The sequence below is a fragment of the Pygocentrus nattereri genome, chromosome 23, assembly GCF_015220715.1.
Source record: "Pygocentrus nattereri isolate fPygNat1 chromosome 23, fPygNat1.pri, whole genome shotgun sequence".
Lineage (NCBI taxonomy): Eukaryota > Metazoa > Chordata > Actinopteri > Characiformes > Serrasalmidae > Pygocentrus > Pygocentrus nattereri.
In genome coordinates this window covers 372,501-388,791 of record NC_051233.1, presented here as the reverse complement: position 1 = coordinate 388,791, position 16,291 = coordinate 372,501, and the positions used below count along the sequence as shown (strand labels likewise).

Genomic DNA, 16,291 nt, shown 5'->3' with positions numbered 1-16,291 from the left:
CACTACCTGTTACACCCATTACACTCTGTTACTACCTGTTACACCCATTACACTCTGTCACTACCTGTTATACCCATTACACTCTGTCACTACCTGTTATACCCATTACATTCTGTCACTGCCTGTTACACCCATTACACTCTGTCACTACCTGTTACACCCATTACACTTTGTCACTACCTGTTACACCCATTACACTCTGTTACTACCTGTTACACCCATTACACTCTGTTACTACCTGTTACACCCATTACACTCTGTCACTACCTGTTATACCCATTACAATCTGTTACTACCTGTTACACCCATTACACTCTGTCACTACCTGTTATACCCATTACACTCTGTCACTACCTGTTACACCCATTACACTTTGTCACTACCTGTTACACCCATTACACTCTGTTACTACCTGTTACACCCATTACACTCTGTTACTACCTGTTACACCCATTACACTGTCACTACCTGTTACACCCATTACACTCTGTCACTGCCTGTTACACCCATTACACTCTATCACTACCTGTTACACCCATTACACTCTGTCACTACCTGTTACACCCATTACACTCTGTCACTACCTGTTACACCCATTACACTCTGTCACTACCTGTTACACCCATTACACTCTGTTACTACTTGTTACACCCATTACACTCTGTTACTACTTGTTACACCCATTACACTGTTACTACTTGTTACACCCATTACACTCTGTTACTACTTGTTACACCCATTACACTGTTACTACTTGTTACACCCATTACACTGTTACTACTTGTTACACCCATTACTCTGTCATTACCTGTTATACCCATTACACTCTGTCACTACCTGTTACACCCATTACACTCTTCTACACTCTGTCATTAACTGTGAGTGTCTGTGTGAGTGTCTGTGTGAGTGTCTGTGTGAATACTGCATGCAGATGTTCCTATGTGGTTGAAGCTGTTGAACGGTTGTCTGTTTGAGGTTTAGAGTGGGGCGTCATTGTGCCTCTACATCTCTTCATGTCTCCATCTAACTGCCTCTCTCTCTCGCTCTCTCTCGCTCGCTCTCTCTCTCTCGCTCTTTCACACACACAACAAAGGGTCTGAATCATTGTGACAGGAAATGGTGTGTGTGAACAGCGCTGCTGTTTGTAGATCTTAAGAAGACTTTACTACAGACATTTCACTTACTATCAGTAATTAAACTTCTCTCTCTCTCTCTGTCTCTCTCTCTCTGTCTATCTCTCTCTCTCTCTGTCTCTCTCTCTGTCTATATCTCTCTCTCTCTCTGTCTCTCTCTGTCTCTCTCTCTCTCTGTCTGTCCCTCTCTCTCTCTCTCTCTCTCTCTCTCTGTCTATCTCTCTCTCCCTCTCTCTCTCTCTGTCTGTCCCTCTCTCTCTCTCTCTCTCTCTCTCTGTCTATCTCTCTCTCCCTCTCTCTCTCTCTGTCTCTCCCTCTCTCTCTCTCTCTCTCTCTCTGTCTATCTCTCCCTCTCTCTCTCTGTCTCGCCCCCCCCCTCTCTCCCCATCCCCCACTCTCTGTCTCTCTCTCTCTCTCTCTCTCTCTCTCTCTCTCCCCAGTCTCTCTCTCTCTCTCCCTCTCCCCCTCCCCACCCCCTCCCTCTCCCCCCCTCTCTCCCCACCCCACCCCCTCTCTCTGTCTCGTTCTCTCTCTCTCTCCCCACCCCCCCCCCTCTCTGTCTCTCTCCCCCCCTCTCCCCCCCTCTCTGCCCCCCCCCCCCCCCCCCCCCCCCCCCCCCCCCTCTGTAGTTAGGGTCGTATTTTGGAGCCGAGCTGTGTGTGTTAGATGGCTTGTTAGCGGTTGGTGCTCCGCTTTTCTATGCTGCTGGAGTCGGGGGGGAGGTCACCATATACTCACTCAGCACTGCGGTGAGAACACACTCACACTCACACACACAGACACACTCACACACACACACACACACACACACACACTCACACACACACACACACACACACACACACAGACACACTCACACACACACACACAGACACACTCACACTCACACACACACACTCACACACACACACACAGTCACACTCACACTCACACACAGACACACTCACACTCACACACACACACACACACACAGACACACACACACACACACACACACACACACACACACACACACACACACTCACACACACACACACACACACACACACACAGACACACTCACACACACACACACAGACACACTCACACTCACACACACACACTCACACACACACACACAGTCACACTCACACTCACACACAGACACACTCACACTCACACACACACACACACACACAGACACACACACACACACACACACATAGAGACACACACAGACACACACACAGACACACTCACACACACACACACTCACACACTCACACTCACACACACACACACACACTCACACACACACACAGACACACACACACAGACACACACACACACACACTCACACTTACACACACACACACACAGACACACACACACAGACACACTCACACACACACAGACACACACACACACACACAGACACACACAGACACACTCACACACACAGACACACACACACAAATTATATATCATTATATATACACTGCTCAAAAAAATAAAGGGAGCACTTAAACAACACAATCTAACTCCAAGTAAATCAAACTCCTGTGAAATCAAACTGTCCACTTAGGAAGCAACACTGACCATCAGTTTCACAGCTGTTGTGCAAATGGAACAGACAACAGGTGGAAATTACTGGCGATTAGCAAGACACACTCAATAAAGGAGTGGTCCTGCAGGTGGGACCACAGACCACTTCTCAGCACCTTTCTGCTTTCTGGCTGATGTTTTGGTCACTTTTGAATGTTGGTGGTCTTTCACACTCGTGGTAGCAGGAGACGGACTCTACAACCCACACAAGTGGCTCAGGTAGTGCAGCTCATCCAGGATGGCACATCAATGCGAGCTGTGGCAAGAAGGTTTGCTGTGTCTGTCAGCGTAGTGTCCAGAGGCTGGAGGCACCACCAGGAGACAGGCCAGTACACCAGGAGACGTGGAGGAGGCCATAGGAGGGCAACAACCCAGCAGCAGGACCGCTACCTCTGCCTTTGTGCAAGGAGGAACAGGAGGAGCTGCCAGAGCCCTGCATAATGACCTCCAGCAGGCCACAAATGTGCATGTGTCTGCACAAACAGTTAGAAACCGACTCCATGAGGATGGTATGAGGGCCCGACGTCCACAGATGGGGGTTGTGCTCACAGCCCAACACCGTGCAGGACGCTTGGCATTTGCCAGAGAACACCAGGATTGGCAAATTCTCCACTGGCGCCCTGTGATCTTCACAGAAGAAAGCAGGTTCACACTGAGCACATGTGACAGACGTGACAGAGTCTGGAGACGCCGTGGAGAGCGATCTGCTGCCTGAACATCCTTCAGCATGACCGGTTTGGCAGTGGGTCAGTAATGGTGTGGGGTGGCATTTCTTTGGAGGGCGGCACAGCCCTCCATGTGCTCGCCAGAGGTAGCCTGACTGCCATTAGGTACCGAGATGAGGAGCTGGCGGATGCTTTAGTCCAGGTCTGGGAGGAGATCCCTCAGGAAACCATCCGCCACCTCATCAGGAGCTGCCCAGGCGTTGTAGGGAGGTCATACAGGCACGTGGAGGCCGGACACAACACTGAGTCTCATTCTGGCTTGTTTTAAGGACATCACATCAAAGTTGGATCAGCCTGTCGTGTGTTTTTCCACTTTAATTTTGTGTGTGACTCCAAATCCAGGCCTCCACCGGTGAATACATTTGATTTCCATTGATGATTTTTGTGATTTTGTTGTCGGCACATTCAACTTTGTACAGAACAAAGTCTTCAATGAGAATATTTCATTCATTCAGATCTAGGATGAGTTATTGGAGTGTTCCCTTTATTTTTTTGAGCAGTGAACATATTTCAAATTACAACAAAAAAGGAGATCTGAGGTTGTGTCCCAACAGCAGTGATACAGGTGTGTAATAATACAATGTCACATATGTCTCTGTGTAATAACATGTCCCCTGTGTAATATATACTGTCTGTAAATATCTGTATATGTCCCCTGTGTTCACCTGTCGGTCATCCTGCAGGCTCTGAACAGGTCAGGTGTGCTGCGCGGAGCACCAGGCGGCTCTTTCGGGCGCTTCGGTTCGGCCCTGGCAGCCCTTCAGGACCTGAATGGAGATGGTCTGTGGGAGCTTGGGGTGGGCGCTCCGCATGAGGAGGGGGGCAAGGGGGCAGTTTACATCTTTCTGAGCCAACCAGGGGGCATCAGGACGAAACACAGCCAGGTGACTCACGTTTGAGAGATGTTTCTTAAAACATTCAAGTCTAAGAAGAAACGAGAAATTAGTCTGACTCCCACCTGCGTGCAGTCTAAACAGCGTTAGCCACTGCAGAGCGGCTTGTTGAGGTGATGTTGTGTAATTATTTGGGGTTACATGCAATAAACAGTCAAAGAAGAGAATATATGGACTACGAGATCGAATTCCACCAGATTTACGTACAGAGCTCTGCTGTCAGGGTAAATGAGAGGTACTGCAGACATTAAGAAGAACTCTCGAAGCTGATCACACAATTCCCACAGTCAGTTTGGTCAGAAACACATATTAAGTGAAAGGGAAAGAGAAGGAATCCCAGATGGTCTCTGAACTATCCATCCATCCATCCATTTTCCAAGCCGCTCCTCCGTCAGGGTCGCAGGGGGTGCTGGAGCCTATCCCGGCAGTCTTCGGGCGGAAGGCAGTCTCTGAACTATTTATACTAAATTACATGCAGTCTAGAGTTTTCTTACTAATGAGGAGCTTCATAAGGATGTTTAACAACTTCAGTCTTAAATAGACAAAACAAACAATCATAGATTATAATGTTGCTCACAGTACAATACAGTGTTTATAGACTGTGTGTGTGTGTGTGTGTGTGTGTGTGTGTGTGTGTGTGTAGAGAGTGCGTGGGGCTGCTGTGGGTGCAGGTTTGAAGTATTTTGGAGTTTCTCTTCACTCTGCAGTAGATCTGAGTTCAGATGGTCTGCCTGATATAGTGGTGGGATCCAAAGGGGCTGCTTCAGTGGTGAGGTAAGAGTGTGTGACACTGAAGTTCCACATTATTAGAAACACCTACCTTCCACTTACTGGCCACTTTATTAGAAACACCTATCTTATAGCTCCACCACTGATTAAACACAGGAGGAACTTCTCTAACTGAACACCAGCAGGGTGGAAGTACAAGAGAGGGGTTTCTGATAAAGTGGCCAGGCAGTGTACAGTGTGTTATAATGAAATGTATACATAGTAAAATTAGAAGCAAAACCATAATTACTATCCACATAAATAGTTTTAAACTGATATTTTTTCTCTTTCTCTTTTCTTCAAGGACACAACCGGTCATCTGTGCTAATGTGTCCATTACTCTGGATCCACCAATCATATCGCAGAACTACTTCCACTGCTCTGCCCCCCACGGGCTCAACACGCCTATCGCCAATGCAGTCGTGTGTGTCAACATAACCAAGGTTTCCGTGGGAACCATACGTGGTGAGTGTGTGACAGCACTGGCACTCCAAACTGTACAGGAGCTGGATTAGTTTAACCTGGGGAGGTGCTGTAATCTGAGAGATTTAAAATGAGATCTGCGATTTTAATCCAGTATGAATCTGCTCACAGTCACACTGCATGACCTTCAGAATGGTCAGATGTCTCGTAATTGAGAATCTTGATGTTGTGTTTTACTCACTGCCTGACTGATCAGTGTGAGGAGGTCCCACATCAGTCGTTCAGAGAAGTGCAGTGATGCGGCACCATGAGCAAGACAAGAATTTTTCTTCCACAAAAGGATGTCAGTAAGAAGCGAGTGATCAGGGTTGATTCAGAGCAGAAGAGCCAGAGGAAAAGAAAAGAAAATGTGGAAACGAGCGAATGGCTGATGTTGTACAGGCCCAGATCTTTAGCCAGCTTCAGCTTTTCCAGGCATCTGTGAGTCCCTCGGACGCCGTTTCTCCAAAAACTCCAAAAACTGCTAGCGAGTGCAACATAAGGGCTAAAATGATGAATTTCCCCGCTGTGGGACTAATAAAGGATTATCTTATCTTAAATAGTGTCGCCTGAACTCGGCAGAAGTGATAATTCTGGATTGGATTATCTTCTACAGTATAATTGGCTGAACTCCGGGGGTTTTGATGATGGCTCAATGACAAGAAGGAAAATGAAATATCTTGAAGGTTCTTCTTGCAAGGCAGTCATTTTCCATCTTATTGGGCAAGATTAAGCATATACTATAATTATGGACCATCGTTTGAATTGATGTTGGCATCCATTGTATTTTTATATTTATTTTGGCATTGAATGCTGATGTAAACAACCCTGCAGTAAAGTTTTGATCTGGGTAATTTGGAGAAACTACAAAGATCTGTTATCCCGTATGAATCAGCCAATCAAATCACACAGGTTACATTACTGGACCCTCTGGTAAAACTAATCCAGCTCCAATAGGGCAACTTTCCCATAACTCTTTAATCACGTTACAGTTTGGTAGGAAACAAAATAGTTAAATTCTTGAAACACTGAATGTAAAACTATCTAATCAGAAGTGTTTTCTTTGTGGTTTCTAGATAGATACAGCCAAGCTGCTCTCCCATGGGCTGGACTGAAATCCTGACATGTTAGATTAACTACCAATAGATACATAGATAGATAGATACGCACATACATACTTTATTGATCCCGAAGGCAATTAATCAGGAAATGACAGAGGAACCAAACAATCACACATGATTTCCGATATCATGGAGAACAACATCACTCTAGTCCTTCTTGAGGTTCTAGATACGTCACCGAGTGTGACTACAATCTGTAGTCTAAGCAGTGTTATTGTTAGTAGTGAGGATGTGAAACAGCGGGAGCAGCTCTGTGGTCTCTTTACTGAAAGGTTCACTGTAACGCTGAAACATACAGGCTCAGATACGTGAAGATGTCTGGTAGAAGATTTAAGTTTCCATGTTTCATCTAGAATTACCATTAGTTAAATGCAAACACGCTACAAGAATCCCATAGAGGTGCTCGCAGAAATGAACCTATATATAAATATGAACTTTAACTGGTAAAGAGACTAAAGATATTTAATAATCTAGAGGTGTTCACTGGTAAATCTTCATGTTCATATGTTGATCTCTGTTCTGTAGCGATGCTGATCTGTTAATCTCTGGATCTGTATGTTTTGTAAAGGTGTTAATTGGTTAATATCTATGGTAATCCACTTTTTACATTTTGTTCATTTAGATGTGTCTATTTTAATGATCAGTTGATCAGTGTGTGTGTGTGTGTGTGTGTGTGTGTGTGTGTAGCTCCTCTCAGTGCTAATGTGTCTATAAATCTGGAGCTGGACCCTGGTCCCTGGCCCCGCCTACTCCTCTCCCCCAAATCCAGCACCTCCATCTGGAGCTCCAGAGTCAGCAGTGTCTGCAGCACCCACTCCATCACTATACCGGTCAGTCTGCTAACATCTGCACCGTAGCGCTGTTAATCTGTTAATATCTCCACTGCAGAGCTGTTAATCTGTTAATATCTGCACTGTAGTGCTGTTAATCTGTTAATATCTCCACTGCAGAGCTGTTAATCTGTTAATATCTCCACTGCAGAGCTGTTAATCTGTTAATATCTGCACCGTAGTGCTGTTAATCTGTTAATATCTCCACTGCAGAGCTGTTAATCTGTTAATATCTCCACTGCAGAGCTGTTAATCTGTTAATATCTGCACCGTAGTGCTGTTAATCTGTTAATATATCCACTGCAGAGCTGTTAATCTGTTAATATCTGCACCGTAGTGCTGTTAATCTGTTAATATCTCCACTGCAGAGCTGTTAATCTGTTAATATCTGCACTGTAGTGCTGTTAATCTGTTAATATCTGCACTGCAGAGCTGTTAATCTGTTAATATCTGCACTGCAGAGCTGTTAATCTGTTAATATCTGCACTGCAGAGCTGCTAGTCTGTTAATATCTCCACTGCAGAGCTGTTAATCTGTTAATATCTCCACTGCAGAGCTGTTAATCTGTTAATATCTCCACTGCAGAGCTGTTAATCTGTTAATATCTGCACTGCAGAGCTGTTAATCTGTTAATATCTCCACTGCAGAGCTGTTAGTCTGTTAATATCTGCACTGCAGAGCTGTTAATCTGTTAATATCTCCACTGCAGAGCTGTTAATCTGTTAATATCTGCACTGCAGAGCTGTTAGTCTGTTAATATCTGCACTGCAGAGCTGTTAGTCTGTTAATATCTGCACTGCAGAGCTGTTAATCTGTTAATATCTGCACTGCAGAGCTGTTAGTCTGTTAATATCTGCACTGCAGAGCTGTTAATCTGTTAATATCTGCACTGCAGAGCTGTTAATCTGTTAATATCTGCACTGCAGAGCTGCTAGTCTGTTAATATCTCCACTGCAGAGCTGTTAATCTGTTAATATCTCCACTGCAGAGCTGTTAATCTGTTAATATCTCCACTGCAGAGCTGTTAATCTGTTAATATCTGCACTGCAGAGCTGTTAATCTGTTAATATCTCCACTGCAGAGCTGTTAGTCTGTTAATATCTGCACTGCAGAGCTGTTAATCTGTTAATATCTCCACTGCAGAGCTGTTAATCTGTTAATATCTGCACTGCAGAGCTGTTAGTCTGTTAATACCTGCACTGCAGAGCTGTTAGTCTGTTAATATCTGCACTGCAGAGCTGTTAATCTGTTAATATCTGCACTGCAGAGCTGTTAATCTGTTAATATCTGCACTGCAGAGCTGTTAATCTGTTAATATCTGCACTGCAGAGCTGTTAGTCTGTTAATATCTGCACTGCAGAGCTGTTAATCTGTTAATATCTGCACTGCAGAGCTGTTAGTCTGTTAATATCTGCACTGCAGAGCTGTTAGTCTGTTAATATCTGCACTGCAGAGCTGTTAATCTGTTAATATCTGCACTGCAGAGCTGTTAGTCTGTTAATATCTGCACTGCAGAGCTGTTAATCTGTTAATATCTGCACTGCAGAGCTGTTAGTCTGTTAATACCTGCACTGCAGAGCTGTTAGTCTGTTAATATCTGCACTGCAGAGCTGTTAATCTGTTAATATCTGCACTGCAGAGCTGTTAGTCTGTTAATATCTGCACTGCAGAGCTGTTAGTCTGTTAATATCTGCACTGCAGAGCTGTTAATCTGTTAATATCTGCACTGCAGAGCTGTTAATCTGTTAATATCTGCACTGCAGAGCTGTTAATCTGTTAATATCTGCACTGCAGAGCTGTTAATCTGTTAATATCTCAGCTGTAAAGATGTTAATCTGTTCGTATCTGAGCTGTAAAAGTGTTAATCTGTTAATCTGTCTGTACATTGTAGAGGTGTTCACTGGTAAATCTTCACGTTCATTATTATTATTATTATAGTTATTATTATTATTATTATTATTATGTGTATTCTGTTGAGGTGTTAATCTCTGTACTACTCTTTTTTGATAAGGACATTCATTTCTCTTCTATTGAATATTAATCTATTAGACTCTGTTCTGCAGAGATGGTCATTTGTTAATCACGGTATTGATCTGTTAATCTGGGTTCTGCAAGAGTGTTAGTCTGTTAATCTCCCTAGTAATCCCATCATTTCTGTGGAGTTACTAATCTGTGTTCTATAGAATATTAATCTGCTAATCTGTGTTGTGCAGAGGTGCATATCAGATTACCGTGAAGTTCCGCTGTCTATAAAGCTGACGGTTGTGGGAGACGCTGTGGAAGGAACAGCAGGCCTGAAACCCGTCCAACACCCTGACTGTACACACACTTTCAAACCCATGGTGAGTGCCAGGAGTGAGAGTGAGTGTGGATTTCATGAAGTGAAACCAAAACATTTAATGACTGTGTGTGTGTGTGTGTGTGTGTGTGTGTGTGTGTGTGTGTGTGGGGGTGTGTGTGTGTGGGGGGGGGGGGGGGGTATTAGGTCTTACTGGAGAAAGTGTGTGGAGAGGATCATGTCTGCAGGTCTGATCTGAACGTGTCTCTCGGATTCAGCCGGTCAGTTTTTCAGCATATTTTTCATCACCGTAATGAATTCCTCTCTTTAGGCTCCGCCCACAAATGCATTTGTGTAATGATTCTCTTCGGTTCAGACCTTCATTTGTTATGTTCTGCTTTTTTGAGGGGTGAATAAGAAAAAATGGGTAAAATCTGCATTTTATTTAGTCATTAATAATTTGGAGCACTGAGGAGAAGATCAGTGAAGAGTGCAGCAGCACCGACGCTGCAGTGCCAGTAAATGTCTGTTTGATCAGCTGTTCTCCTGTAAAGTCTCTAGTGTGGTTCTGCGCTTTTCCTCACATGAACTGAGATCTTCCTCGTCTTCACTTCTGTCTTCAGTGTGTGACATCAGGAACAGTCACTCCAAACTCTTTGGAAACTGGCAAGTTTTCAGATTTACCGATCGAAAACTCCCCGCATTTAGATTTTGAGACATTCAGGAGGTCTAAAAAGTGAACTGGCAGTCTAGGACCCCACATAAAAATGGCTGTCATGGTTTCAGTCTCGGTACTCTTACATAGCTACTGTTGTGAGGTGAGACAAGCTTTAACGCCTTAAATAGACCCGTGGCTTATTACATAGTAAGGCTTGTTATGTCGTAATTACAGAAGTGTGTAATAAAGCTTTGACGCTGGTAAAAACATTAAAAACCCACAGAAACCATAGAACGGACTCGGTTTATATCACAATACCTACATTTAGAGTCGGTTATTCATTCAGTCTAATGAGAAACTGTAGAACTGACTCGGTTTATATCACAATACCTACATTTAGAGCCGGTTATTCATTCAGCCTAATGAGAAACTGTAGAACGGACTCGGTTTATATCACAATACCTACATTTAGAGTCGGTTATTCATTCAGTCTAATGAGAAACTGTAGAACTGACTCGGTTTATATCACAATACCTACATTTAGAGCCGGTTATTCATTCAGCCTAATGAGAAACTGTAGAACGGACTCGGTTTATATCACAATACCTACATTTAGAGTCGGTTATTCATTCAGCCTAACGAGAAACTGTAGAACGGACTCGGTTTATATCACAATACCTACATTTAGAGTCGGTTATTCATTCAGCCTAACGAGAAACTGTAGAACGGACTCGGTTTATATCACAATACCTACATTTAGAGTCGGTTATTCATTCAGCCTAACGAGAAACTGTAGAACGGACTCGGTTTATATCACAATACCTACATTTAGAGCCGGTTATTCATTCAGTCTAACGAGAAACTGTAGAACGGACTCGGTTTATATCACAATACCTACATTTAGAGTCGGTTATTCATTCAGCCTAATGAGAAACTGTAGAACTGACTCGGTTTATATCACAATACCTACATTTAGAGCTGGTTATTCATTCAGCCTAATGAGAAACTGTAGAACGGACTCGGTTTATATCACAATACCTACATTTAGAGTCGGTTATTCATTCAGTCTAATGAGAAACTGTAGAACTGACTCGGTTTATATCACAATACCTACATTTAGAGCCGGTTATTCATTCAGCCTAATGAGAAACTGTAGAACGGACTCGGTTTATATCACAATACCTACATTTAGAGTCGGTTATTCATTCAGTCTAATGAGAAACTGTAGAACTGACTCGGTTTATATCACAATACCTACATTTAGAGCCGGTTATTCATTCAGCCTAATGAGAAACTGTAGAACGGACTCGGTTTATATCACAATACCTACATTTAGAGTCGGTTATTCATTCAGTCTAATGAGAAACTGTAGAACTGACTCGGTTTATATCACAATACCTACATTTAGAGCCGGTTATTCATTCAGCCTAATGAGAAACTGTAGAACGGACTCGGTTTATATCACAATACCTACATTTAGAGTCGGTTATTCATTCAGCCTAACGAGAAACTGTAGAACGGACTCGGTTTATATCACAATACCTACATTTAGAGTCGGTTATTCATTCAGCCTAACGAGAAACTGTAGAACGGACTCGGTTTATATCACAATACCTACATTTAGAGTCGGTTATTCATTCAGCCTAACGAGAAACTGTAGAACGGACTCGGTTTATATCACAATACCTACATTTAGAGCCGGTTATTCATTCAGTCTAACGAGAAACTGTAGAACGGACTCGGTTTATATCACAATACCTACATTTAGAGTCGGTTATTCATTCAGCCTAATGAGAAACTGTAGAACAGACTCGGTTTATATCACAATACCTACATTTAGAGTCGGTTATTCATTCAGTCTAATGAGAAACTGTAGAACGGACTCGGTTTATATCACAATACCTACATTTAGAGTCGGTTATTCATTCAGTCTAATGAGAAACTGTAGAACGGACTCGGTTTATATCACAATACCTACATTTAGAGTCGGTTATTCATTCAGTCTAATGAGAAACTGTAGAACGGACTCGGTTTATATCACAATACCTACATTTAGAGTCGGTTATTCATTCAGTCTAATGAGAAACTGTAGAACGGACTCGGTTTATATCACAATACCTACATTTAGAGCCGGTTATTCATTCAGCCTAATGAGAAACTGTAGAACGGACTCGGTTTATATCACAATACCTACATTTAGAGTCGGTTATTCATTCAGCCTAATGAGAAACTGTAGAACGGACTCGGTTTATATCACAATACCTACATTTAGAGTCGGTTATTCATTCAGCCTAACGAGAAACTGTAGAACGGACTCGGTTTATATCACAATACCTACATTTAGAGTCGGTTATTCATTCAGTCTAATGAGAAACTGTAGAACAGACTCGGTTTATATCACAATACCTACATTTAGAGTCGGTTATTCATTCAGTCTAATGAGAAACTGTAGAACGGACTCGGTTTATATCACAATACCTACATTTAGAGCCGGTTATTCATTCAGTCTAATGAGAAACTGTAGAACGGACTCGGTTTATATCACAATACCTACATTTAGAACACATTCGTGGGTGGAGCTTGAACATTTTCCTTCATGTTTTTATTATAAAGGTCATGAAAATGTGTGTCCTGCTGTCTTTGGTCCTCAGGAATATGGTGGTGAACATTCAGGACTTCCCTATGAATCTCTCAGTGGTGGTGATTAACAACGGAGAGGACGCAACAGACACGGAGCTTCTCTTTCATCATCCCTCCATCTTCTCCTTCACCCGGGTCACAGTGGTCAGAACCAGTTTAAACCTGTTTATGGAGTTGAAGAAGTGGGCATTAACCCTTTGCAATCAGCCAATGTGTTTGTGAAAGTTTGTGGTCAGGCAGCGTGTGTGTGTGTGTGTGTGTGTGTGTGTGTGTATGTGTAAACTCATGGTCAGGAACAGTGTGTAACCTCGTGGTTGTGGGCCGACTTGAAATCGCAAGCTAATTCTCCTTTTCTTTACATGGAAAACCATTCATATTACAACCAGAGTCAACATTTACAGTTTCCCCCAAATTACCCCAGATGTAGTCAGTTAGACCTGTTGGGTTTTGCTGTCTTTAGTCTTTGGTTCTTTTTTTGTGAAGTCTTTATGGTTTTGTGAATTTCTAGATAAATATGACCTAAACCATGACCACATCTTCAGTCATAACAATAGATAAAGTGAGCATTGAATCTCTTTGTTGGTGAAGAATGTGAACCGCTGGAATCAGCTTGGTAAATTTGATAATGAGAGTCAGGAGGTTCGTTCAACTGAAGGACAGTCAGGTAAGAGTGCGGCTGACCTTACCCTGTATAAAAACATCAACCTGAGTCTTCACCACCAAAATCTGGTCCTCAGCCCACGTTTGTTAGTGCAAGCCAGAGCTCGTTAGGCTGGATGATGTTCCAAAAAAATTTCTGACCAGATTGGACTTCGCTAATCCTGCCTCAGGCAGATAGTATTCAAATTAAGGAAATTCAAGGCCACTGTTACTCGACCTTGGAGTGGTCATCCAACAAAAATGACTCCAACACAGGTGTAAAATATTCTGGAAGATCACAAGGAACCACATCTGGATCTGGAGGTCCCTTTTACCCTTTTACCTCTCCAGGACAAACATTCCCGCCTGTGTAAAGTTTCCTGAAGACCACCTGGATGAGCCCAAGGACTACTGAAACAATTTGGGATGATAAGGAAAGAATTTGTCTTTGTGGCTTAAAGGAGAGATGGTATGTTTGAACTGAACACTGCATTCCAGCATAAGAACCTCAACGGTGAAACGTGGTGGTGGCAGTATTACAGTTTGGGGTTGTTTTGCTGCTGCTGGACAAGTCAATCAGCTTTATTGTCAGTACTACAATATATACATGCACTGAAACTGCGTTACTCTCAGACTCAGACTCTCAGTGTATAAATAACATTAAATAGATGGTAAACAGGAAAAGTGTGAATTTCAATAGACACTAAAAAACACTAAATACTAATCATAAAAATAAACATTAATTGTAGAAAAATATAATAATAAAAAAATATATAAATATAAGACGGTCTTGAATTAACACTAAAGTGCCGTAAGGCACGTCCAGATGAAGGTCTGTGGGTATAAATAGTGCAAATATATACAGTCGTGCAGTTAGACTGAGCTTATGGAGCAGTTAAAGTGATGAGGGCATAACAGGCCCTGAGAATGTCAGAGCTCAGTCCTGGGGAATGGGGGTCAGGAACCTGTGTTTTGGTCCAAACTTTGTGTGTGTCATTTGATGGAGCAATGAATTCTGGATCGTATCACGAAATTCTAGAGGAGAATGTTAGGGCATCCATCCATGACCTGAACCTCAACAGAAGGTGGATCAATGACCCCAAAACACCAGTTAGTCAACCAAGAATGATCACAGCAGATGGGATCCTGCATTTGGAAGCCAACATGCAGGCCTGATCATCAGTTACAGCAGCTGTGGGGCTGGATTGCTGCTCAAAGGGCTCACACCAGTCTCTGAAGACAGAGCTTCACATTCTTTTGCCAGTGAATTTCAGTAAATTAATGAAAAGCTGTACTTTTTGTTCTACCTTTATTATTGGGTTCTCTTAATGGATTATTATTAAAGTGAAGATCTGATCATATTTAAGGTTATATTTTTGTAGAAATGCACAAACTTTCAAGCAGCACTGTAACTGTTAACCAGGAATAGCAGCTTTTAGCATGGTGCTAACTGCACGGCTAAAGCCTGAAACTGTGTGGAGCTGGTCAGTAGCCCTAAGAGAACTGATTCCGTGATTTCCGACCCCGTTTGCCACTCTGATATTTGAAAGCAAGTACTTATATTTACTTTTGTTCAAGCTAATTTTGTAGCTTGGCTAGCAGGCTAACAGCAGCCTGCTAGATAAGCTAGAGCTAGCATTTAGTGCTAACTAGCCCTTATGAAAAACACCGTGCTGACCAGGCTGGTTAATGCTGGTTCCCTAGCGTGGACATGCTGGTTGACCAGTATATCAGCATGCAAAACACAACATAGACTGTTTGTTCAATCAGGGAGGATAGTAGAGTGCTAGCTTAGCCAGCAGGCTAACAGCTCCACATAGATATTAGATGGGTATGATTAAATATTATTAGAAATGAAAAGAAATTAGTTATTGTTGCAGTTTTATTTTGCTATTTTGGCCACTACTATCTCTCTACCAGTAGGCTAAAGCTAATTTGTGAGCTACAAAGCTAAGCTGCTACGTCGCGTCACCACAAATCACTTTTTTATGGAAATACTGTGAAAGTGTGCAGAGTAAAAATGTTTCAGTGTGAATCCTAATAATCGTAATCAGCCTCTCTGGAGGAATTAACCATTAAAAACATATTTTTAATGTATAATATTATGTTCTTGTTTCTCAGCTGGAGTCCAGTGGCCATGCGTGGTGTGTGTCTAATGAAACAGGGCTAATGAACGTCACTCAAACTACCTGCAAGCTCGGCGTCGCCGTCTTCAGACAGAAAGCCAAGGTACCACTGACAGCTAACCGCTTATTGCTAACTGCTAACCACAAACTGCTAACAGCTAACCGCTAACGGCTAATGGCTAACAGCTAACCGCTAATGGCTAACCACAACATAACAACAGCCTTTAAATTAAATCAGTAACACTGTTTTCTGTTTTCCTCCGAAGGCCGTGTTGAACCTGACCTTCCGAGTGTCCGACCCGTCAGCTCTGGGTGACCAACTGACCGTGAACGCATCTGTCATGAGGTCAGAAAACCCAAAACCAATACAGACCAGTTTAAATTCCATACTGGTCTATGCTGATCTAAACTGGTTTATGCTGGTTTGGTGCTGG

General features: G+C 42.8%; 1 protein-coding gene across 2 annotated transcripts in view; it reads left to right on the top strand.

Annotated features, from left to right (window-relative positions):
* The window catches only part of LOC108415168 (integrin alpha-X-like), an 81,900-nt gene that overhangs the window by 53,082 nt on the left and 12,527 nt on the right, over positions 1–16,291 (top strand). For both annotated transcript variants that reach the window (XM_037533720.1, XM_037533719.1), the window contains exons 13-22: positions 1,763–1,882; positions 4,126–4,326; positions 4,979–5,109; positions 5,408–5,568; positions 7,374–7,516; positions 9,730–9,858; positions 10,002–10,075; positions 13,104–13,236; positions 15,853–15,960; positions 16,124–16,203. In XM_037533720.1, the coding sequence (XP_037389617.1) occupies positions 1,763–1,882; positions 4,126–4,326; positions 4,979–5,109; positions 5,408–5,568; positions 7,374–7,516; positions 9,730–9,858; positions 10,002–10,075; positions 13,104–13,236; positions 15,853–15,960; positions 16,124–16,203 (1,280 nt within the window). The remainder of the gene's footprint in view (positions 1–1,762; positions 1,883–4,125; positions 4,327–4,978; positions 5,110–5,407; positions 5,569–7,373; positions 7,517–9,729; positions 9,859–10,001; positions 10,076–13,103; positions 13,237–15,852; positions 15,961–16,123; positions 16,204–16,291) is intronic.